This window comes from Cynocephalus volans, chromosome 4, assembly GCF_027409185.1.
Source record: "Cynocephalus volans isolate mCynVol1 chromosome 4, mCynVol1.pri, whole genome shotgun sequence".
Taxonomy (NCBI): domain Eukaryota; kingdom Metazoa; phylum Chordata; class Mammalia; order Dermoptera; family Cynocephalidae; genus Cynocephalus; species Cynocephalus volans.
This window is the reverse complement of record NC_084463.1, coordinates 78,793,044-78,819,842: the sequence shown is the minus strand read 5'-3', so window position 1 is coordinate 78,819,842 and position 26,799 is coordinate 78,793,044. Positions and strand designations below refer to the sequence as shown.

The 26,799-nt window shown below is 37.1% G+C and overlaps 1 protein-coding gene across 1 annotated transcript in view; it reads right to left on the bottom strand.

The window, feature by feature from the left end:
• Positions 1-16,819: 16,819 nt before the first annotated feature.
• The window catches only part of SESN3 (sestrin 3), a 60,949-nt gene continuing 50,969 nt past the window's right edge, over positions 16,820-26,799 (bottom strand). Inside the window, exons 7-10 of the mRNA XM_063093675.1 lie at positions 22,857-22,975; positions 21,858-22,048; positions 20,534-20,678; positions 16,820-18,997 (exon numbers count right to left, since the gene is read on the bottom strand). Of these exons, the coding sequence (XP_062949745.1) occupies positions 18,911-18,997; positions 20,534-20,678; positions 21,858-22,048; positions 22,857-22,975 (542 nt within the window). The 3' untranslated portion in view covers positions 16,820-18,910. The remainder of the gene's footprint in view (positions 18,998-20,533; positions 20,679-21,857; positions 22,049-22,856; positions 22,976-26,799) is intronic.

Below are 26,799 nucleotides of genomic sequence, written 5' to 3'. Positions count from 1 at the left end.
AGCATGCCCCCTCATAGTTCCTTAGCCTGCCCAGCTACGTGCTGGCTGAGATGTGCTGAGCTGAGCTGAGCTGGGACTGCTGGCCTTGTGACTGGTTTTTGGCCAACTGTACCTTCAAAGAGCTCCCTCTTGAAGACTTCCTCCAATTCCACTTTCCACAGCTGCCTCCAGGAGCTGCTGGGCCTACGAGGGTCCTTCTGGAAGCCCTGTTGCCTTTTGAATTCTTTTCTTTATAGTCTCTTCCTTTCATTCCAAAAAGGTATCATGACAAATACGTGTCGTTATCTTACCATTAGGCTCCAAAATTCTCCATGGGAAAAAATGGCTTTTTTTTTTTTAGTTGAATGAACTAGATGGTCTTTATTATTCATTAACTTCAAAGAAACCTTGGACAGGACTACAGAGCAGTGTTTGCTAATCCAAAATCATGGCCAGAAACAAGAGGAGACCAGAACACATGGAAGAATTTTTCTGGATTAGTGAGTTTCCTTAAATAGTCTTTAGTGTCTGGGAGGAAGAGAGGTTGCATGTGTGTGCCAGGTACTGCACTAGGAGCTAGAGATACAGAAATGAATATAATACAATCCCTGGCTCTCCCCACCTGATGGGAGGTGGACGTAAGCACCCTGTGCCCAGGAATAAGCAGTGTAGCGCAGCAGTTAGGAGCACTAGCACTGGCTCTGCCACTAATGGGCTGTGTGGCATTGGACAAGTTACTTAGCTTCTCTGTGCCTTATGTTTTGCATCCTAAAATAGGGTTAATTATAAAACCTGTTATAAGGTTCTGGTGAGGATTTAGCAAATTAAAAGAGTTAAAGTACTTCAGCACAGTGCTTGGCACTTGTATTTATCATTATCATTAAGAAGGGGTGGAGAAGTGTGTGGGTAAACAGAGCAGGGTGCAACTGACTGCTTGGTTGAGGCAGAGAAGGCTTCAAAGAGGAGGTGACATTTGATTTGCACCCTGGAAGATGAGTAGGAGTTCAGTAGACAAGGGTGGAGTGAGGGAACCCGGCAGTGAGTAGGTGTGGCTGTAAAAGTGCAAACTGTCTGCAAAGGTGAGTTCAGGCTAGAATGGGAATTGAGGATCACTTATACTGTATCTGGTGTACTATAAATGCTCAATAAATATTGCATTGTTATTACTATTATAATCGAGTCCTTATACAGGCTTCATTTCACTGAATTCTTACAACATCTCTGGGAAGTAAGTCCCATTATCTTGGGTGTATAAATACACCCTTAGGCTGGGGTGTATTTCAGGCTGCCTAGGTAGGAAACTTGGGCTGTATCCCCAAGACTCAGGCCCTAGAAACTTGGCCATCTGATCCCCTGGTCATCACCATGACAACCCAGGTTAGCATTTCTTTGAAGTCTGCTTGGCAGGGCTGAGCTGTACGTGATGCCCTCTGGATCACTGCTTTGACCAAGGGCTTCACTCCCATAGGGGTCAGTCACAGACCAGGTTGTGCAGGACTCCAGGCCTTGGCGAAGAGTCCAAACATCTTGTGATTGGACCAGGACCTGTGATACCTTCTCTCCTACCTATTTATGGCTAGCTGGGCTTTTTTTGTCCTGGGTTGATTCTGCAGGTGCTCTCCCCTTCTTTTGGGAGATACCCACTTGTCAAAGACGCTTAGTCAGTGGGTCCCCTGCACCTCCTGGGAAATAGCTGGAGAAGGAAGAACAGAGCCCCAGTGGGGAAGCAGACAACAGGCACCAGAGAATCCCCATTCTCTAAACACTCCTCTGTTTACTGTGCACTGTGCTGTCTTCAATGCCAGAGGTTGAAGGAATCACCTCGGATCCCATGGCATTTACTCTGGGACAGCTGACTCTCATTAGCATCTCAATGCAGATCAGGTGATCTGTGGAGAACCCTTCCCTGCCCCACAGTTCTCTCTTATTACCTCTCTCTTTCTAACATTCACTTCAGTTTGTAGTTCTATAATTTTGTGGTTTACTTGTGTACTGTCCCCTGCCTCCTCCCCCTGACTGTAAGCTCCATGTCGGCAGGGACCAAGTCTATTTTCTCCGCAGTCGTAGCTAGCACCGAGGACAGATGTGGCTCATGGTCTTTTTTTCTGCATCGTTGACAGTGACTTTTCCGCCTCCTTCACTGGTACTTGTGCACTCTCCTCTTCTGGCCTTTAAATGTTGGTGTTCCTCAAGCCTAGTTCTTAGGTTACCTTCATCTCTCACTCTTTTTCCTAAGCCATCTCACCCATGTATAAAGCTTCAATTACCCTACTGGACATCTTTGTTAAAGGTACCTAAAATTCCAGTTACCAGGGCAATACACATAGTCTTTTCTCTAGAACTTGGTCCCTTTCCAATGTTCTCAGAATAAATGGCTTTATCAGGTAGCAATATGGGCAAGCCAGGAACTGAAGTCATCCTCCTTGTTGTTTCCCTCCTCCCAAGCCAATGACTCAGACGCATCCGTTTTTACTTCTTGCCTATCTTAACTCCACTTACTCACCATCTCTGCAGTCCCGATCCTAGTCTGGCTGTGAAATAAAGCTCCCTTTACTCTCATAATGTATGCTATCTGCTTCTGTAGAATTGCTTGCTTAATCTAAGTAACTTCATTTTACCCGCTTCTGACCTGCAGACTACACCCCCCTTCTGCATGAGAAACCGTTGACCTTCTCACAGAAACAAAACCCATTGCATAGAAACAGGAGCCACACACACTGAACTATTACATGGGAACAGGAGCCATACACAATGAAAATTTGTATGCTTGATTGCTCTAATGGCTCATTCTTGGCTTCTGTAACCTAGCTACCTAGCTTGCTTTGTGCACCTGGACAAACCCATGTGCCAACGGGATGTGGTTTTTGCCTTTAAAAACCCCACAAGACCGAGGCCCAGGGCTGTTCTCCCTTGGTTGCTCCTTGAGAGATGGTCGCTGGCCAGCTGGAGTGAATAAACTGCCCTTTTCTGCACAAGTGGCGTGCAAGTGCATTCTTGCAGGAGGGTGCCTCACAACAGTTTCCTCTTTCACCTGACTGGCTGATTAATGAGCTTTCCCACTTCTATTCTAATTCCCCTTCACTCTCCATGCTCCAGCCAGAGTGTCCTTGAAATGCAACTCTGATCATGTCACTATCATTATCCCCACTGCACACAAACACACACATTATTTAACACTTTGTTATAGCTTCCATTGTTCTTACAGTAAAAGCCAACATCCTTTGCATGGGCTTTAAAGCCCTGCATAGCCTAGACCATAAAGTGGGCTGACTGGGGAGAAGTGCTCTCTGGCTGACCTCTTGTGATCCCCCAGCCTCCAGCCTTTGTGTTTGCGGGGGTTGGGCACCTCACTCTCTGTCTTCTCTCTTGGACGTATCCCTTCAAAGTAGCTCCAGTCTGGTTACCCTCCAAGGGCTTCTCTTGGCCTATGATTGCTCAGATATCCATGCCATGCCAGAGGCTGGAAGGGCAATTGTTTTGCAGCTGCCCTCTCACTTGGGCTGGCCTGCCAACGTGGGCAGCTCAAGCCACAGTTTGGGCTGTGTGCCTTCCTTCAGAGTACAGTTGAACACCAGGCTATGGCATTCCCTAAACGCGACAAGATACGTATAAATTCCTCAGAACGATCTCCTTGAAGGGAGTTGGGACCCAAAGCACAACTCTTTCCTCCTGGCTCTTCAACTCTTTTATAGCCAGGAGCAGAGTTGAGGTGTGGGTCACAAAGCAGGTTTGAAATCGCTGCTTTTGCCAAGTCCTAAATACAAGAGCCAACATTTCACTTTGGAATATGGGAACACTTTGTCATCTCCTGAATCCTTTTGGGGCTACAGCCAGAACTGTAGAAAGAGTTCCATTTACAGAGTAATCCTGTTTTACACAGAAGATACTCAATGGAAGGAATTGGTTAGAATCCACCATTCTCAGACAAGAAAGGGCATGTTCCTCTTGAAAAAGTGGGGTAGGTACAGCCCTGAGCAGCTAGCAGCACAGTAACAGCACCAGGAAGCTGAAAGAGAGAGCATAAGGGGTAACTCGGCTCCCTCACTGCTATATGCTACCCTTGATGCCTGAAGTTAGAGTGAGGGTCTTCTGAAGCCCTTCACCTTGCCTCTCCCCTTTTGATTTCTTATCCTCCCTGATTTCCTGCACTCCATCTGGGGGCCCTCCCCAGAGATCCCCTAGAGGGGCTGCTTCTGAAAGGGATTGCTCTGATGGAGGCACCCCCCACCCTGTGCTAAAGACCTCAGGACCATCACACCCTGGCCAGGCTGGGCAGCCACACTTCTCTTGAAAACCACTTAGAATCTCTTCTTCAATGGCAAGAATCCTCTCTTGCTCAGAAGTCCTATGGCTGTCTGAGCCTTGCCCCTCACTTAGTCCTTGGTCTAACCACAGAGTATTTCTATCTCATCTCACCACGGACAGCATAGGACAAATTTATGAAGGAGATGCAGTTTGTCTGCAGTGCCTGTGACCAGGGGGAGGGGCATTCCGTGCACGTGGGTAGGGGTGTAAACTGGCATAACCTTTCTGAAAAGCAATCCAGAAATGTGCATCAAGAGCATTGAGTGTTTTTGCTGTTTGAGAAATTCCATTTCAGTAGTTTCTATTCGAGAAACAGTTTCTAGCAGGTTTGTGATGGGGAGTTCATTCTCACCATGGGGAAATCCATCTTTGATGTCACTTTTTCTGGATTCCATTTGATTTGTTGCTTTAATAACATCGTGAACCTTCTTCGGTTTCCCAGTTATATATGAACATAGAGAGAGGGTGTAGGCAGTCAAAGTGGATTTAAGGCTGTGTGACTGTGGACAACGTTGTCTAAGAGAGGCTGCTCCCAAAAGACATTTGGTTTCCAAAAGGAGACTGGTGTGGTGCTGAGTGCATTAAAATTTGTCTGGGGAGCTTGTAAAAAGGGAAATTGTATGAGCTCCTTACCTCCCATTCTGATTCAGCAAGTCACGGTGGTTTCCAGGAACGTCTGTTTTTAACAAGCTTTGCTGTAGATTCTGATGCTCACATTGAAGGTTTGATAATCACAGTTTAGCTGTAATCTACCATATTACATTTGGTTTTTAAAGAATTCCCCTAGTTCTTATTTTCATGAAATATTGCTTGTCACATGGGATCCATGCATTCGAGAAATATCTGAAATACCAGAAAAGCATTCTTAACTGCGAAGTTATAGAGAGAAGTATGATTACGAAAAATATGATGTGGCCCATATACCACACTTTCAAGTGCACACCACGCATATAAATACAGAATCTAGAATGACTTCAGTAGGCAGAAGTGTTCTGCTCACTAGCAAGCATGGGCACTTGACATTTTTCCCTAGAGGTCATGTGAAATGGGAGCATGTTTCTATTTCACCTGTGCAGCACTTCTGAGACTCCACCCTAAGGATGTGGTCTTAGAAACACCTGGGAATTTTTTCATATCTGCCTAATCCAACTGTCTTCTCTCCATTCTGCCTGCAGGCCAGTAAGGTAAAACAGAGCTACAATTCTTTCCATTGTTAGGAAGATATTTATTTGGTGAGATTAATAACACAATTTTGCTCAGTGGTTCTCAAAATGTGCCATGCATTGGAATCACCTGGAGAACTTTCCAAACCAAAGGTCCTGGATTTATGCACTTTAAATCCACCTTGGATTTACTACATCAGAATCTCAGGGTGGAGGGCTGGTTTTCAAGTATCAGTATCTTTTAAAGTCCTCAGGTGATTCTAGGTGTAACATGATGGAGAACTATTAATTTGGCTTAAGCTCCATTTGAGGTAACAATAAAAGTGTACCAGGAACTGTCACCGAAAAAACAGGAGAAAAAGATTTTCCTTGTGTCCTCCCCTACCTCCACCCTCCATTCATATTTCATGATTATTTTCTGTGTTCACTTGTCTTTCTGTGATTTTGTTTTCTCTTTTTTTCTTTTCACAGCCTTCCATTATTCCTCTGTGGTATGTACTTGAAGTTTTACCATATTGAGAAATGGAAAGCTCTTCTTATAATCTGTTTTGCCTCAAAGTCTGACCATGTTCCCTAGTTACCCAGGACTCTTTACAAAATTGGAAATTCCTGGTCCTTGCTCCACACTCACTAGATCAGAATCTTTGGGGGTGGCTCCATGAATCTGGATTTTTAACAAGTTCCCCAGTATTGTAGTCAGGGTTCTCCAGAGAGACAGAATTGATAAGAGAGAGAGAAGAGAAGAGATGAGAGGAGAAGGGATTTATTAGGAAAATTGGCTCATGTGATAATGGAGGCTGCGAAATCCCATGATAGGCTGTCTGTAAGCTGGAGAACCAGGGAAGCTGGTAGCAAGGCTCAGTCCAAATCCAAAAGCCTCAGAACTAGGGAAGCCAATGCTGTAACTCTCAGTCCAAAGCCAAAGACCTGAGAGGCCAGGGGGCCACAGGGATGAGTCCTGGAGTCCAAAGGCCAGAGAACCTGGAGTTCTGAACCTCAAGGGCAGGAGAAGAAGGGCGCCCTGGCTCTAGAAGAGAAAGCAAAGATTTGCCCTTCCTCCATCTTTTTGTCCCATTTGGGCTCCCACCTTATTGGATCCACATTGAGGGTGGATCTTCCCCACTCAGTCCACTGATTCACATGCCAATTTCCTCTGGAAACATCCTCACAGACAGCCTTACATTCTAATCAAATGCCAAACTACCTAGATATTCCTTTCAGCAGAAGAGGGATAGGCTCATTGCCCACTGAAGCATTGAGAATAATTAATGCTTTATTAGATATCTGGGTATCCCTTGATCCAGTCAAGTTGATAGCCCAAATCAACCATCATGGTCACTGATCCTTACTCTAAGGTTTGAGTATTTCTGCTCTAAACTCATCAGTCCAGTTATAGGTACAGTCATGCTTAGGGTCCAAAATATTGAAGATAAAGATCTAAAACAAGCTTAACGGGAATGTGATTTATTTCAACCCCACAAAGATGAACATTCTTAGGAAGAAATGAGCAAAGGACTGATTATTAAGTTACTGACTTCATTGACTCTGGCTTAGATATATAAATGAAACTCCCTAAGACTATTCAAGACTATCGTCATAAGGAAGGAATTTCCCAATCCAGATTCTCTATGGATCAAGTGCTGGCTACCTCCAGCATTTACATTATATCAGTTATTTATTGTCACAACAATGCTGTATGACACAACCAGAAAACCTCAAGGGCGCACAGCAATAAATATTGAGTCTTGCTCATGAGTGGGTGTGTTGGCTGGGTGGTTCTACTGATCTGAACTGGGCTTGACAGGGCAATTTCATAAGTCTGTGTCAGTTGTAGGTAGGATAGTTGACTTTACTGGTCTTGGATAGGCTTTCTCACGTCTGAGGCCTTGGCCAGAACACCTGGGACAAATCAGTTTGTTCCAGGTGGCTCATTCTCCAGCGGTCTAGCCCAGGCATGGCAGGGTTCTGAGAGAGAGAGTGGAGGCATGTAAGATCTCTTAATGCCTGGACCTGCAACTTGTATTATACCACTTCTACTGCATTCTATTGGTCAATCCAAGTCACAGGATGAGCCCAGATTCAAGGCAGTGGGGAAATATACTCTATCTCTTGACTAGAGAAGTTGCAAAGTCACATTCCCAAGGGTGTGGATGCAGGGGGACATTAATTGGGGACATTTATACAAACAACCAAGTGCGTTCATTACTTAAACTTTGTTTATGTAATGTGTAGTTAGAAGGCATAAAGTTCTGAAGGCTATCATAGTGGTCCTGGGTATCAAAAGAGTCCGTGTGCACACACATGGGAAGGTAAGGCCTCAAATGTCAATAGTTTTCTTTGAGAATCTAATACTTTACCATGGAGTACATCATCAAGGGGAAAGAAGTTCAAAAAGTTCTTTAAGATATTCAGAAATTTCCCAAATGCCCCAAAGAGATCCTGTTTCTATGCTGCCCTGAAATTCTAGTCAGGTTCTGGTTGTCAAGGACATACTGTTGTTTCAAAGTGAGACACATCATTGTGGTAAAGATCCACTGAAAATGGATCCACTATGAATCTGCCTTTTATACCCTACACAGTCTGACCAAACTACACTTTCCAAATTTATCTTCCAATGTGAACATATGCCCCTGAACATCACACTCAGGATTTTTGCTTCCTCTGTCCCCTCTACCTACAATGTGATGGTTCTCAGTTTCTGTGAATCCAAATCTTAGCAATCTTACAAGTGTCTGCTTAACTATTACCTGTTTTAAAAACTTTCATTGATGACAACAAAAGTGCACTATTTTCCTGTATGTGACATAGATGGAAAAGAATAGCAACTAAATCAGACAAATCTGAGAACAGTTCTATCATTCACTTACTGTTTCACCTTAGACAAGGTGCTTAATTTTGCTAAGTCTATTTTTTCTTAATTCTCAAAGATGGGGCTAATACCTACCTGCAGGGTTACTATAAAAAAGCACTGCATTTAAAGTTCCTAACATTTAGAAGGTTCCTGATAAATGATGGCTATTTTTATGACTCCATGTATAAGGTGTTACCTCATTATTTTCTGTGTTGTATGGTGCCCGACCAATGCCTATCTTACCCTCTTCCTATCCACACTTTCTCCTTCTTAAAGACAAGAGCTGTCTTCTTTCTTATTACTGTTCTGTGCATTTTACAGATGAGGAAACTGAGGAACCACAAGATTAACTTGTTCAAGGCCAGGTAGGTAGCAATAGTGGAGCTGAAATTTCTCCCTGGTCTGCCCCTGCCTTAGCCTGGGTTCCCCTGGATACAAAGTCTGAGACCAAGGTTTATTTGAGACTGAGGGAGCAGGAGTAGAAGATAAGGGAAGTAAAATAGGATAGGATGGAAAACTGATAGAGTTAAACCGGTACTCAATCCCACCAGGCCCTATGACTCTCAAAACTGTGGCTTGGGGTATGAGAGAGAAAGCACTGGTCATAGGTTAAGCAGTGGTAATTCCCTGCACTTCTGATCCTGCATGTTAGTGGAAAAACAGTTCCCTCCGGCATCCTACCACAAACACTTATGAAGCCCCAGGGCAGGAAACCAGAAGTAAGCAGTCCAGCACCATAAGAGCTGTACCTGTAAAAATCTGGCCAAAGCCTGCAGGTTGTAACAGCACCAGCGCAGGTGTGAGAGATGGGTCAAGGTGATCGTGAAGGGGCATGTAAGAGGCATGTGCTACATTCTTCTTAGCAAATAAAGGAGAGAGTCAATGGGTCTTAAGAAGTACTGTAATCAGGAGAGTTTTCCTGAATTTCACCTTGATGTGAAGATGAAGGATTTGTTTATGTTTATTCTAAGAGCAGGCCAGTGCAAGACAGAGTATTAGGAATTCTTGCCTCAAATTCCTTTTAGAGTTTCATGGAAAGGTTTGGGCTCACCTGTGTTTTGAAACATGTCAGGTATGTGAGATTCTGGGAGAAGAGATATTTTCTGAGGTTGATTTTTTTCTTAATTCACAGAAAGGGAAGCCCATGTTAGAAAGATACATGCATTAAAAACTTGGACTTGAATTCATAACTTTCACCATATAGTAGAATGGTCCTAAAACCAAAAATGCAACACAGTTTTAAGCATTTCTCAATTTTCTTTAGGATCAGGCTCAGTGTTGTCTTGGGAGAAATTTTTAGACTTTAAATTTACAGGGACTATCTTTTAAACCAAAAGGTCCATTTAAGACTGGAGGAGAGAAAATCTATTTTTTAAAATTAAGAAAGTAGCAAGTTAACCAGAAAGGAAAGTTATCTAACCTCTTGTTTAAAGCATGGGTTACGCTTTCACTTTTTAATAAAACGTCATGTAGATAGCATGGTCATTTATTTCACTAAGGTAGTGGAATTCAATATATGAGGTTATTTCAAAAAGTCATTGGAAAAATACAATTAAAAAATATGAATCTTTCTATGAACTTTTTGAAGTACCCTTATACAAAATGATATCAAAAAGACTGAAGTTCAGATCCCCACTGTGCCAGTTCTAGGTGCCAAACCTTGGGCAAGCAAAGCTTTCTAAGACTCAATTTCCTCATCTGTAAAATGAAGATATCAGTTCTTTTCAAAGTTATTGCGAGGATGCAGTGAAATCATATATGTGAAAAGACAAAGCACATACATAAACATGGAGTATTATTTCACTTTTAAGAAATGACTCAAAGTTGTTAATAAATTCATAGGGAATTGCTGTTAAAAAGCAGACTTTTGAATTGGGGGAGAACTTGTGGGAGGTGTGGGCTGGGGTGTGGGCTGAGTTTGGCCCAATGTGCCTTGTCCTTTATCTCCCCCAAAGGTTGCATATTATTATAAAAGACAGACTCTAATCAACAAGCTAGTTTCTGCTGATCTCCCATTACAGCAGGATATATGACACAAAGGAAGAGCTCCTGCCCTTGGGATGAATTTTTACGTAATAAGTGAGTTAAGGGAAATGAAAAATCACGACTTTCCTTGGAAAACCTTGCACAAAAGCCTTTACACACCCCTTATAGCCTTCCAGGAGCCGCTTACATTTCCACTTGGAAGTCTTACCATTGCTTCATATTACACATGTATAATCTTCCCTTCCCCATTAATTCTCCTTCCTACTTTATTTCATTTAGAAACAACACTATTCTCTGGGTTTTCTAGTTTATCCATTCAAACTCTTTACTGTGCTGTATATTTCAAATACATTAGTACATTGCATCCAATTCTTATACAATCATGTCAAGTAGGTATTACTCTCCCCAGATTGTGGTGTGGAAATCAAGGTTCATAGACATTAAATTACAAGGTTCAGAGAGATTAAATTACTTCCAAGATCGAAACCGAGGAGAATGTGAAAAAAAATAGGTTTTCGAATCCAGACCCTGACCCCATGTTCAATGCCCCTTTCCCCATTCTAATTACTATTCTGGTTAACAAGAAATAATAATAAAGTTAATTTGCGTCTTGCTGAGATCACAATTTGTGTTTTAAAAGTAACAATAATAACTGTACATTTTGCACTATTGCAGTATTCCACTAATGCAATATCAAGTGACCATAAGAAATGTCACATGAAAATTGTGGGTCAGGAAAAAATTAGGAATTCTGTTGTCTTTCAGAACATGCATGTCTCAATAATCAAGCAAAAATAATCTAGGCAAGAATGCTACTCCAATATAAATAAATATATAAAGCAAGCAAATGATTGGGCTCAGTTTTGCCAATTTTATTGAACCAATAAAATTCCTACTAATAACAATGAAATAAATTTCTGCAAGTATAAATGTGATACAGTTTAACAAAACCCATTGTTCTGTACCTATAAATAGATTTTCAAAATGTCATAAAAAGTGCAGTCATGAATTGTTGTTAACACGTTTACACAGTTCCTTTATTTCAAATGCGTTTGTCTTGACTTACTAACAGTTCCTTCTGCATCTGTTCAAATAATATTAATCATCCCTCCAAAAAAAAAAAAAAAAAAGAGGAATTAAAGCACTAGAATATTACACGTAAACTGATCCATTTAGGTCAGCTTTAGTCAGAATTGTAAAATCAGCAACTTAAGTAAAACCTAGTTATACATAGGAAAAGCTTTCATGGGTTCCATAAGCTCCTTAACTGCTGACTCATGTGGAGGGTGTTAAGAGTTGAAAATGCTTATATGGTTAACTACCATACCTTATACTATATCTACAGCAGGGTCTGGTTTGCCAGAACAAGTTTAAAGTGGCCGTTTAATAGGTTTGCGATTTTCAAAATTGAAACTATAAATATAAGATCGCCATTTGACACTGAAACTTGTGTGAATTCTAAATTGTATCAATGATCTATTTGATAAAAGCTTATTCTAATTTAAAACCCTATAGAGTAAGAGACTTATATAGCAGTCTTAAAAATCATGTCATCCGCCTTACATTAGTCCAAAGTCATGTGCTTCATTAAAAAAAAAAAAATACAGTAACAAAGCACAGGACTACAAAGGCAAAAACATCACAGCTTCTGATTACATTGAATAAAAAGTACCAAGGAACGCAGAAGATAATTCTGTATTAATACTGATGGATGAAAGAACTACAAGAGACATTTCACAGCATGCTACATATATCGCTCACAACTTAAAATAAAATGATGTCTAAAATTGAAAGTCAAGAAGTTGGCAATCTGATTTCATGTGCAATTCAGCTACAAAGTCTTAATATATACATTCATTATGTAGCTGCCCTGCAAGTTCAGGATTTAAAAAAAAGAGTTTTCAAGTTCAAATCCTATTTCATAAGTTAAAGGATACATCCAGTTCTTCCATGAGCAGGAAAGTTATTTTCAGGTTTGAAGGAGCTAATCCAAGTAGCAAGGCAATGTTCCAAGTTGACCTGACAGGGTTCTTTTTTTTACCTTGCTCAGACTGTGCATGTGGATGTGCCTATTCCATTAGCACTGAGAAAATGCCAAACTGGCTTGTGGTTTGCTTTCCATGTCTATCTTATTTTGGGTTGAAAAGAGTAAATGTAAAGAGAAAGAGGAAGGGGAAAATTGTATTTTCTCTCCAGAGAAGACATATGAATGCTAAGGAAATATTTGCACTAGACATAGAGTTTGGATCAGTTTCCTTGATGAACAAGGGTACCATTTAACTTTTAACTTTTATTTCATAGAACTAGTAAAAGTCAGAAAGGAGAAAATTGTCTCTAAACATTACAAAGGAAATTTCTTGGCCACCCAACTGATATATTTCCTTTATCCTACCTTTTGATCTTTTCTTGTCAGACTTGGGAGAGACAGTTGAAAATTTGTAAAGACTGATTAATTTAAGAAAGAGATATATAATTAGTTTTATTCCATAAGCATTGTAATGCATTTACTTAACTAATCAGGATTCGTGAACAATATTTTAACACTGAAGTCCAGAGATTCTCTCTCCCTTTTTGATATTTTTTCTATAGAAATTATACATTCATTTTTAAGTGGTTAACTTGAGGGGTGCAAGAAAATAGGTAAATGTATCAAAATTTACATAACAAGCTATATTTATCATATTTAGACTTACTAGTGTTTGATGTTCTATGAGCTGTAAAATGGGGTATTTGTTCTAAAGGCTATTTTATGGTATGCACTGCATTATTTTAAAGATTTCCACAAGTATTCAAAAGAATCAGATATACTCATTCTTCTCTTTTCTCCCCTATATTTTTGCTTTTTCAATTCTGTACTTCATGGTAGTGTAGTCATAATTAAGTTAGAGTTAGAATAAATACTCCATGACATATGATTTAATAAAAACCATCTCTTCAGTCTCCATTATTAAGTCTCATTTTTTAACTAGGCCATTCATTCAGTCCTGGCCTTTAGAGGCATCTGTTGGGCACTGCTATCAGGTTGGGTTGTTCATGAATAAGATGGAAAACACCTAAATACCATCAGATAGTAATAATCTATACTATCAAACATGGTGGTTCATCTTCAAGTCAGACAACCTGAAGATAAACATGCCTCATGTTAGAAACCTGACATAATTTTACATCTATGACCAACATTGAATGCACACTGGCTAGAGGAAGAACTGCTGTATCTTCCACCTTTATGCATTTCCTCTTCCTTAATGATACTATTTGGATATACCTGAAGTGCAGCTAAAGGAATAAAGACTACAAAGTCAATGCATTCCTTTTTCATCCCATAGAACATTTCCCCCCAATGAGAATAGGATAGGAATGGGTATTTGAATCTTAGTCAAACCAAGAAATCTCAATCAAATCCTTATGTGCCAAATTTTGTGGTCTTTTATGTATATTACAAATCAAATGAGCTTCTGTGAATCAGTTAGACCATCTTAAAACCCTTTACCATAGCCCTTCTATTAGAAATGTGTTTCAAGGTCCAAACAACATCAATTAAATAAATGTCTGAAACACCACCCCATTTGTATGCCAGAAATGTCCTGTTCCAGTGAAGGGTTACAGGTCAATATGAATTGCTGGAGAATTTTAAGTTTACATTCAAATAACTTGAACTTATACCAGTATTCATTACCTAATATAGATTCAAGTTAGGATGGCAATTCAATCACTTTAAAATCCTGCTAAATACTAAATTCTGCACAATAGAAATAGTTCAATTTCTGTATCATGTATAAATATAAAGATTCCTACTTTGATAGAAGGCAAAAATCTTTTATGATTTATTTTAAATATGGAAGTAGTATTACCGAACAACAGAGAGTGAATCCATGAAAAGGTTGGATACTCTGAATTTACAGGCTCTTTGGGGATGAGGTAGAGGAGAGCAAGATATTTTGGCAGCTGGGTAAAGGGTAGAACAGTATCGGATGACAAGATTACATGATGCTGCATAACATCTGGTAGCATGTCTAGGGCAAATGTTAGCCAAAATACAGTTGGATGGTTGAGGGGCTTAGAGAAAGTTGGGACAAAGCCATATTTTTAATGAATGGAGAAAAAGTAACTCAGAAAAGTAAATGCTGGTGACTATCAGCAGGTGGCTGGTGATGTTTGGTTTGGATTGTGAAAGGCATTCAGACCAAGATGGGCTGAGGGAAGGGGAGGAGAGTGAGCATTTGGAGGTTGAGGCACTTGGAGGAAGAGAAAGCAGATAGGAAAGGGTGGACTTGAATGCAGGCAGGAGCTTCCACACAGGAAATGTTTCCTTTACATTAAGGTGTATAATGCTGAGGACAGCCACGTTCTCAGCACTGTGTTCCATGTGTTTCCTGAAACTTTTTTCTTCCTCACAGGATTCTGCCTTGATATATACCTCTACCTCTGTGATCCATTTCACCCCACCTATTTTTGTTCTAGGTCTCACCTGAGCAGACACTGCTAACTAAGCCAAATTAGCATTGAAATAAGCTCCTCTCATACAGTGGGCATTTAAGTTCTGTTGACTGAGATAAATACATTCACGTTACAGTACTGCTTTGTGGAAAGATTACTTAATTTGATTCTCAGTCTCCAGAGGGATATAACATGGAAACACAGTTTATGATGGCCACCTAGAATAGGTTCTGATTATACAAATTAGGTAACTTAAAACTCGATCTGAACAGAAAAGCCACATCTTTCAGGTTGCTATCAAATTTTACTACTAAAACAATTTTACATACTATTTATATAGCATTATTGGTGCAAACTTTTTACTTCCTGCACTACTATCTCTTTGCATAAAAGAAAGAAAAGTCTTATTAGATAAAGAGAAGAGTTTAAGGTCTCTCTTCCCAGAAAAATGATTTAGAATAGTCTTTAAAACACAGCATAAAACAAAACAAAAACCTCATTTTGCTATCACAGTGCAAACCATTTTTATAACATGCACTGAAATTTATTTTATTCCCTGATGAACTGTCCTTTGAGTTTAAAAGAATCTTGCTATCATATATGCATGCACTCTCCACTACAAGTAGTGAACTATTTTAAGTACAGATCTTTGCTGATAATTTTATTTTGCTGCGGCATAAAAATCTAAGATTTTGAATTAAAAAGAAAACTTTCTAAGGTGGTAAAGAAAAAATTTGCTGTAGAATAATATTGATTAGCTTTTAGAAGCATTTAAAATTTTTAAGAGACATTATAACAATTAAATTAGGGGTTCTGGTTCAAACCTTACATGACTTTGATATAAAACTTACATTGAGTTTTCTGTTCTAAAAACAGTCCTGTGTTGCTCTGCTGTTATTTGGCTTTAAAACTATAATTAAAGGCCAAGGCGTTGCCCTAGATTACATGTTAGCCATCTTTTATTTAAAAAGTACCCCAAATGGGACAAATTCTTCCTGAGACCAAGACAATGTACTTATTTCAAAAAGGATAAGAAGGTAATACCTAGTTCCAACTCAAAAGTCTCTTTTCCCTTAATTATCACAAATTCACTTGAGGAAGTCTAGTCTGAAGGATCCAGTGAGGCACCTGCCTGGCCACTCCCACAGTCAAGTGGGCTTGAAAATAGATTTTCAGATGGGAGAGTATTTTGATAAGGTGATCTGAGAAATTAAGAACTATCATTGAAACTGGAAAACTTTAAATTCCAAAGTAAATAGATGTTATTCAAGCATATACATCAGTGGATTATTAAACTACTTTTAACATAATAGGCAAGGAATTACAGAATTCACATTCACATGTGCTTTTTTTTCATGTACAGGTGCACATTTAAGTTTGGCACAATGTGAGCCCAAGGTGTAGATTAGCATAGCGTACAATGACATCACTATACCAATTGAACCAGATATCTTTTTTAAAAAATATCACATCTTAATATAAAAAGCTATACTATAAATTACTATGTAGTAAATTCAATACTCTGAAAAAATACCACCCTGGAAAACCGCATCAGAATTTCAAGTTTGCAATGGATAAAGAGAGTTAACAGCAAACTGGTTGTAAAATGGTATTCACAACATGGAATGCTGTGCATGCTGCATCTTAGTAGGTGCTTCAGCACCTTCAGAAGTAAATTTTTCTAGGCTGGTTCACGGAGGTTCATAAATACATTGTTTTGTTTTTGTTTATAGTTCCAAGTCAACTTATTTTCCTGATTATTGATGAGATAGATCAATGCCGAGCTAAAAAGAAACTTTGCTAGGAAAGAGATCTATTAAAGGCACTAATATTTCCATAATCCAAACTCTAACTAATTACATTTCTAAGGAAAAAAACCCAAAAAACTAAGTGGCCATTTTAGTTACTTAAACCTTGTTTCCTCTTTTGGTCTAAAGCTCATATGGTGTTCTGTGAGAATTTCTCCTCCTTTTCAATACACAAAAATCATTTTTCATCCTTTAATACAGTTCACCTGCACGAAAATACAAGACTATTAATTGAAAGGATTCTAGTTTAAAAAACAAATGCAAGAATAAAAGATATCCTCAAATTGAAAGTTCTGAAGTTAGGGAAGTCAAATGGACACATGTTGCCATCTGTTTTGCCACTCTCCTAAATACTTTCTTTGTGGTTAATACATATCTAATAATGTGATATTGAACAAAATCAACATATCACATATGCAATAAACAAAACAGAAGAGACCTAGCATGAGTTCTTTGTATAACCTCTTTAAATAAACCACCCTGTCTTCAAAAATATTAGTAATTTTTTCCTCACATGGAAGATTTCAAACAAGATCCTGGAACCTAAAAATGTAGAACTGCCTTATGTTAATAGGTTTACAGTCATCTTTGTTTTCTTATCTGGAACAAAATTCGAAGAAAAGCAACCTAATGTACCAGAACAGGATGATAAATGGAAGGGGAAACTGATCAAATAAAATGCTAGTCCACGATCCTTTCATGATGAGAGAAAAAAGTCCTATATAACGAGTAAGTTTAAAATGAAATCTTTGTGGGAACTATAATGGAAAATTTTAACTATATTTTTTACTATGAAAAAATTTACATATATGTTTTTTAAAATTAGCACGTATGTGTAAAATTCAAGTCACCCTTAATTAACCAAAAAGTGTTTAAGCAGTACAGTTGTGTCCTACTGGATAGTTGTAAGCATCTCTTTAGGCACTTCACTGGTTCATTAACATAATACAAATTAAAGCTATAAACACATAATGTTGTGCTCTCTGAAGATAGTCTAACCAAGCAACACAAACCAATGCAAAAATGTGACTTTTTGGCCACTTATTCCTCCCCTCTGACTTGATATCTTTTTTTAACCAGCTGTCCAAAGAGATTTTTCTGGGGAACGGAATGCTTTGGCATTATAAAAAGAACATTGTTCAACCCCAGTAAGGTAAAACTGAAAAAAACCTTGTGCAATAAAGAAATTTGAACAAAATTTCTTTATGGCTCTGTTTAAAAGGACACTTCCACAGTGACATGACAGGGGGAAAGTTGAGAATTTTTTTGAACATATTGCACTCTTTTTTTGTTGTTGTTCAATCACATTAATGCATAGAAACACAATTTTTTTCCTTTGAATAATAAACTGTTTATCCTATTATAAGAAAAACATGGAGAATTATTTCTAAAAGCCTAATGGGAAAAAATATAGGCATAGTAACCTTCCACTGCTTACTAGAATATAGAAAAGAACTATGAGAAAGGAAAAATGTGCAAAGAAAATTTTTGGTCAGTCTTGTGTGGGTACAGGTTTATATGTGCCAACTAAATGGACCATAAGCAGCACTGTGAGCACTGATTATTTAAGATGACTGAGGATTACTATCAGTGATAGAAAGGATGTGCATAATTTCACTTTTAATATATACAACTGATATGAACAACTGAAACTTCCATTTTAGAACAGAAAGAAAATAGCTGAATTTGGCATTTCAGTAGCATGCTATAGAATTCATTATGATTAATTTCACATTAAATTATGGACAATGACTGTATCACATTTCACGTTATCGCCAATAGCAGTAAAAAAAAAAAAAAAATGAACAAAACAAACAAACAAAACAGTGCCTGACAAATAATCTCTTGAGGACACAAATATGTGTCCAGTGAGCAGCTTGGTTCAACAGCGCATGCTTTTCCTCCACCAGATTTAGGACACAACATTAAAATTTTAGAATGGCCAGAGGAGGTCATTCTTTGCTGAATGCCAATGTCTGAAAAATGCTTGAGCAGGTTGTAAGCGCCTTTCCTTATTTTTTTTTAAAAAAGGTAAAGAAAAAATACACATACACACAAACCCCAAAGCGCTGAAGTTAAGCATTAACAAACCAGGTTTATGATTTATGATCAGTATCCGAAAATCCAACTATAAACAAAGCAAGGTAGTGCTCCTCAGTATTATTTTTGCAATTGTTAGTAATGTTAAGCATCAAGAAAAATAAAACACATCATTGCACATTACAGCCGCAAAAAAAATAAAAAACAAAAAACCAAAAAACAGCTAAACTTTGACACTAGAGAACTGAATAATTTTTGATGCTATATCACAGACAGCTTTTGATGTATATCTTATGTGAAAAGGTCTTTACACATATATGACATTTTCCCTGGGTGATGCTTCAGGTCAAATGCCGAGTTATGGCACGAAGAGCATAAAGAAGTTCAGCTTGCATCCGTGCTTCCATTAAAAGTAGATTTACGTGAACCTAGAAATGTAAATGTTATCAGCTTAATAACCAATGTAAACAACTAAAAAACTTTCATTTTTTTCACACATCAGACATTCATAAAAGTTTTTCATGTGCATACAGACAATATACAAACATAAATGCCTGGGTATATTTATGCATGTACGTGATGTAACTCTTAAACTTCTTTTTCTAAAAATGGCTCTGCAAGCAGTAAAAACAATCTGAAAAGCCAAAGAAATTCCAATAATTTTGTTAGAATGTATTTTATGTAAAGACAATCAACCATTTGGGTTATAAAACTAGTTTTTATAAATTACAATTTTCCTACAAATTGTACTTCTAGTTGTAAAATGCAGGGCTAAAAATCAGCCCTATATTTCTTACAACCTATTCTTATTCCTTCAAAAGCTTTCAAAAAATTTCCTACTATTTACTTGAAAGATACTAAAGTAAAAAATCTGATGCTTAAAGCAGTCTCCAATCAGTGTCTGATACTCATTAGATATGCATAGCTTCCCTAGCGTCTCTTAGATAAAGCTGTGAACAGCACTTCTTTTGAGGATATTTCTCAGCCAATAGGTTAAAATGAATACCCTCAAATTTTCAAAATTTATTACAAAGAAATATATTTAAATTATTTTGATATCTTTCTATAAGTTGGATATATTGTTGGATATATTTTTCTGATAAAGAGAATTTTATAATCTAGAAAAGGAAGAAAATCTAGTACAAACATAAAAAGCATAATGCTCTATCAAGGAGAGATGCTAGAGTTAAAATGGGTATTTATCTGTCGTGCAATTGGCTCTAAGACTTCAAAACATCTATTAGGTACCAAGGCTATAACATTCTCAGTCAAGGTCAAACAGGTAATTAGTGAATGTTAGGACCCTAAAAAGGTTTTCTTACTTTCAGGCTTGGAAACTATGGTACCTGGTCTTAGGTAAAAAGACCTAGAACTTACAGCCAGATCTTATGATTTTGGTAAAGTTTCTTAACATTTATTAGGTCCTAACTTAAATAATGATTCCTATATATTTCATCCAAAGAAATATTCTTATGTAATAATACATTTGGCTCAAAGGTCCTGCATTACAATGTCAAAATTCTAAACCGAAGTGGGATGAGAAACTTGTTCTAATAGGTTAACTCTAGTGGCTAGAGTTAAAGAATCTCTAAATGGATGTGCTTTCTGGGCAAGATGCAATTATACCCAATACAACATCTCAGTAAGTTTGATTTTTAATAATAGAATGGTAGACAGGTTCTCAAATGTACTTCAAAGACAGTAATATTTAGATCCAATCTTTCAAAGCTAATGCTAAACTTTTACTTTATACACTACATTAGACAAAGTGCATAACCAAGGTTTAGTTAGTATTCAATCAGCCTGAATTTAAAAATTATTTTAAAAATCATATAGTTAGATGATGCCACTTCCATTTCAATAGCACTAACTTACTAATATTTTTATATATCATTTTTCATAATCATTTACTTCTTATACTGAACATCTGTCTACAGTATAACACCTGGTCAAGAAACACTTACCTTTTCTGAGTGTTTGAATTGCCGCCAGTAACTATCATACATGCGTTTTGTAGTCCTCTCAGGATAGCAGGTCACTGTCTTAATGTAAACCTTCAGGCTTCGTTCAAGTAATTGATTAACTTCTCCATAATCATAGTCATCATACCTATGAGCAATACGACAACAGATTTATAATGAAAAACATTAAGATTTTTAATTTCTAAATTTGTTCCAAGAGACATTTACTATCTAGTAATTAAATACTGAAAGCATTAATTAAATCACCTAACATATTTATTGAGTGCCTAATGTAAATGTCACTGGGGCTTTATTAGTGAACAAAATAGATAAAAATCCCTGGTCTCGTGGAGCTTAAATTTTATTGAAGAAACAAGGAAAAAAATTAAAAGCTAAACATATAGTATGTGGATGGTGATAAGTGCTATGAAGAGAAAATGGAATTGCAGTCTGGGAGGAGAGGAGTTGTGATTTTAAATAGTATGGTCAGGAAGACATCTTTGAGAGGTTGACACTTGAGCAAATACCAGAAGGCAGTGAAGAAGCAAGTGGAAAGGTCTTAAGGCCAGAGTCAAGTGTTTCAGGCAAGAGGGAGTAATCACTGTGTCTGATGCTGCTGAATAGTCAAATAAGATGATAACCAAGAACTAACCACTGGAAGTAGCTGTATGGAGGTCACTGGCAACCTTAACAAGAGCAATTTTGTTGGTGGGTAGGAAAAAAGCCTGATACTGTAAGTGGGTTCAAGAAAGAATGGGAGATGAGAAAATGGTGACAGTAAACACACAAAACTTTTTCAAAGAGATTTGTTGTGCATGGGTGCAGAAAATGAGGCAGTAGCTAGAGGGCTAACCAGCCAGCCCCATTTCAGCATCCTTATGTGAGCTTATGTAAGCTTTATGAGGAAAGAACCTATACTAGTTTTGTTTATATTCCAATAACCATTCCTTCAAAAATGAATGTTTTAAAAACCAAACTAAACAAACCAGAATTTATTACAGTGATCTAAAGGGACACAGTACATGTTCTTTTTTAAACTGAACTATTCTTCCAAAAAGGAGTCTCCAGTTTAGTCTGATTCTGTCCTATCCCCAATGATTACTGATGCTTTTTTTCCTCCTTAGTCAATTCTTACTACTGTATTTATATGTGCATCTATGTTAAGACTCATAACACTTAAAGAAAATGTTTCTCTATAAAATGGAATTCTTTAAATCAGAAGTTCATATGTAATATTTTCTTCCCATGATCATATACTTTGAAAGAGGATATAAATAAGACTCATTTCACTTAGAAATGTATAAAACTGTCTCTACAATGAACATACCTGATTCCAAACATACAGTGAACATAGTTAAATAAAGCTCTGCGCAGCATGGTTGTGTCAACATCCTCATGGGTGGCCATAGTGTTATAGGTGAGATTGTAGACCATCCGAAACTTTTCATCAAGAAGATGTCCAATGTCAGAGTAAAGTCTGTTTACCAGGGAGAACCCATGATTTTCCCAGGTATAATCCTAAAAGAATAAAATATATCCCATTACAAAATGGGCATCGTCCATTTAAACTTTATGTTTTTATTAACTGCAATTACTGAAGCAAGTAAGTGAGGATATTTCTAATTTAGTTCTAGGTTTGCAGCTTTACTAAGGCTTTACCAAGAACCCTTCTCATCAGTTTGTAGATGCAGAGTGCCAGCATATTTCCTCATAGGGTCCAGGGTTTGGCATATTGGGGGTGAACTCTGGCTACCTCCTATGGTCAGGTACTATGCACAACATGCCCTTATCTGGAAGGACCCCAGGAGGTGTGACCAAACTTACTCAGTGACATGGACAGTTAGCTGATTATCTGAAACAAGCATGAAGGAGTTTGTCTTAATTCAAATTTATACACTCTTTAGGAGTCACATCACTATTGTGGCTATTTTCTAGGGGTGGGGTTGGGGTAGTCCTTAAGCTCATAACTACTGGTGTGTGATCTTATTACAAAATGCCTATTATTTATAGATGTGACCATATCACTTGATTTCCTCCCATCCCCCCTCCAAAAACTGGCTTGAATATTATACAACTACAATGTAATAATGCAATTAACCAAATAAAGCAGACAGTTTCCTTTTGCCTTCTTAGGGGAGAAAATGTTAAAATAATTATCTATTGGGATATCAATTAGAGTAGGCTGAAAACTACGTAAATAAAAGATTTATAGATCCTATCAAAAAGACCTACCAATTTCTTTAGAAGTTAATTTATTTACATTTCAATATTTGACAGTTAAAATCACAGTATGCACTTGTTTCTCTGAATCAAAGACATCTCATACCTGAGCTCGGAATGTTGGCAAATGCTCTTCTCCTCTTCTGGCAAAGTCTTCATACCCAAAACCAGGGTCCTCAATATATCGAGATACATCAGATGTTATAATCATGTCATCTTCAAAATCTACGGACAATAATGAACAATCTAGTGTTAAGGATATTGTACATAGTTAAGACAATAAAACTGAACTCCATTTCCTTCTACTTTTTGGATTTTCCCTGGATTTCTGAAGTGACAACATTAACTCCATGGCTTCATATACAATATCTATTGCTGAAGTTTTTAATTCAATTTCATTACCAAATACTGGCAATCTTATCATCTAACTGTAGTTATCCAGGCAAAAAATTGACTAAACTGAAATATCTAAATAGTAGTAGCAAATAATTAATAAACTAGTTTTACTAATTTAGAAATGAAAGATAGCATATAACTGAGTATAAAGCTTAAACATTTTTTTTTCTCTCTCTGATGGATGAAATGGGATGTGGGGAAAGAGAAGAGATGAAGGTGAAAGACCACTTTGAGTTTGATTTTTAAAAAGACTTTGTTAAAATTATATGGTGTTTCATCTGGATGTACTGAAAGTAAAAATCAGTTCTATATTGAAATTAGCTCATTTTTAGCTTACAAATAGGCTTATAGGGAAAAGGATCAGGAAGAAAGCTCAACAGGGAGGAGAGTGGACTTTTGGGTGCCTCATTCTCTTAATTCACTTGGGCGCTAATTAAACAGGAGGATTCAATTTGTGAACATTCATTGAGCTTTATACCTAAGATACGTGCTCTTTTCTGTGCACATGAAAACAAAAAGGTACATAACATATGAAGTAAACAATGCTCTTCTCATCTGGCAGAGTCTTCTTACCCAAAACCAGAGACATCAGATATTATAGACATCCTCAAAATCTAAGACTGTCTTTAGAATATTACCAAAGTGGCATTCAGGAAGAGAGAAAGACAATAATAATATTTTAAGACAGGTGACTTGATGATATTAAAAATTCACCACTGAAAAATTTTAAATGCCCAATGAATAATAATTTGGGTTAAAGATAATTCTCTTCTAATTCACTTTTTTTTAGGTTAGGCTGTCTTTATAGTTACTCTTTTCTGATTTCAACCATTGAAAGGGAATTACAAGCTTTATTTACTACCTTCTGTTCTAGAAAATAAACGTATATTTCACAAAATTTTTAAAAAAGCTCTTTTCATGAAAGGAACAATATTTCCTTAGTAAGAATATTAATTAATATTATATAAATTCAATATTTAATAAATAATGAATAAGTATGAAATAAATAGTTAATAAAACATTACTATGATGTAATAAAAAACTATAATCCTTGGCTGGGCAAAATCTTGAGAAGTTTAAAAAACAAATGCAATTATATTAATTCTTCCAAAAGAAAGACCTGGTAGACTAGTAGTACTTCAGTATGTTTAATCTTTGCCATTTCATAATACTAACAATATGTATTCTTTACTCACAAGTTTTTTTTCCTTTCCTTGAGTCACTGCTATGGACTGATTGGGATGTTTGACAACAGCCAGAAAGATCAAGAGCCCAGGCTATCCAACTTTGGATATATCTTATTAAAATTTTTACCTAACTTCTTTATTACACGTAAAGAGAAGAGATTGGCATTTGTTGAGTATTTGCTATATACCATGTACTATGCTACATGCTTAACATCTATTTTTTCTTTGTTTCATTAATACAAAAAGAAATATCCACTTAAGAAATAAATAAGGTAACTGTAAGTTACTAATACTATCATCTGTACTGTCAGTAAGAAATACAATGTGAATTAGTATAAAATGAGGTGAAAAACTTCTAAATGTTAAACTAGTTAAATTGTTCTGAAGCTTTTACTTCAGTTCTCTAAAGAGAAATTTCAGGCTTATCCCCAGCCCAATCCCATAACCAGTTTATTTTCTCCTTGTGCTTCAGCACTGTATTCAGGTAAACAGAAACACTTAATGCATTTTCAATGCAATTTTTTAAACATTTACAAACTAGGTATACTTTCCTTAATTCAGTTCATCACATAATAATCAATAGAAATGAAGCAAAAAAAATATAAAATCTCGTAGCAATCACTGAGGCTGCTATGAAAACTAGAGATTTCATGGGTTGCAAAGCAAAATCAAACTAAGAACAGTGAGTGATAACTAAACTCTGTAAGACAGTGTCTCTAGAAGTGAGTTCTTCCCCCAACACTGTACAAACAGGTGGTTTCATCTGGCAAATACTGATACTATAGTTGACTATTTATATAATCAGTTCCTTTGCCTTGGATGTTAGTTTTTGTTTTGCTCATATACATTTTCAAGTTGTCATATGAGTTTTAAACATTTAAAATAAACAATAAAAGTGAGTAACTAACCACACAAGAAAATTGATCCTAGGAAAAATCTCTATTAATTTTAAAATTAGGAGTCAATCAAGACCTGTTTTCAAGACAATTTTTTTCACATAAAGAAATGTACAAAGGTCCCTCAACCCACAAATATTATTTTAAGAAGTCAAAATTAGTACTCTGATCAACAAGTCTAAAACTCTAATTTAAGTTCTATCTAAACAAATATTTCAAAGTTCGTACTCAAAGAAATTAGCATTTAGCTACTAACATAATACAGAAAACACTTTGTTGCAGCAACGGAATACTAGTTAAATTGTTCTGAAAAAAACACTCACTTAAAAAACTAACAGTAAAAGCTAGTTAACCCTGTTACCAAGCTACAGTATACTGCCCCTGTAGAACACTTTATTTATTTTCTTCAACAGACTTGAAAAACTGTTCTTAGAATCTCTCTATATAATCTGGAATTCTTTATCACACTGGTCAAACCAAGAAATTTTTTTATAGGAAAATAAATTTCTTTCTCTGTTTTTGAACATGATAATTTATAAACATGACTCAATTAGTCAATGTACAAAATCATTTTTCCTATATCTTTGCATAGCCAGAAAATTTAGTACTGGGAATGGTTAAGAATAAAAACAAATATATAATAAAATGACATATTTCCTTGAATGATTTACACATGACACAGTCTCCTCTATTAAAATTAGAACATAATTTTGGCTAGAGTCCATGGCTTGCTAGTCAAAATTTACTTTCAAAGGCAATAGTCCCTGCTCAAAGGTCAAAGGTAGAGACTGGGATCCAAAATGTATTTTCAACATTCCTAAAAAACCTAAAAGAAATAAGACATTTATATCCTTAAAGTTCTAGTGATCTTAAAGAAGTTCTTAAAAATTAATGTCTGTAAAACCTCTCCTGATCTCTTACTGGTTATACCTTTGCTACTCCAAGTGTGGCTTGCAGAATAGTAGCATTGGCATCACTTGGAGGACTGATAGAAACGTGGCTTCTCAGGCCCTATCCAACTGACTGACTCAGCATCTGCATCTCAACAAGTTTCCCCAAATGACTCATATGCACATTAAAATTTGTGAAGCACTGTGCTAGACATCTTAAACCCATATGTTCAAAACATGGAAGGTTACATGTTCCTTAAGGTTAGAAATGTTATGGTAAGCCCTGTGTCTACCCAACCAGCTTCCTCTTCATACTACCTACCTCATGATTTATGTCCCCACAACATAGAACCAACTGTTCCTGTACCCAGCATGTTTCCTTACCATTGTGCCTTTGCTCAGGTCTGGATGCTGTTTACCACATCCTCTCATGCCCCTCAGCCATTGCCTGGCTTCCTCACACTCAATTCTGTAAAACTTAGCTTAGAGTCATAGCCTGCAAGAATTCTTCCTCTAGGCCCCCTTTCTTTCCACACCCTTTCCCCAGCAAAACTGGGTTCAGTGCCCTCTTCTAGGTTTATTTATCTTTCACATTCTGCTATTTTTAGAATTCTTTCTCCCCCACTAACATGAGAGTGACCTGGGGGCAGGAATCATGTCTTATTTTGCCTTTAAACCTT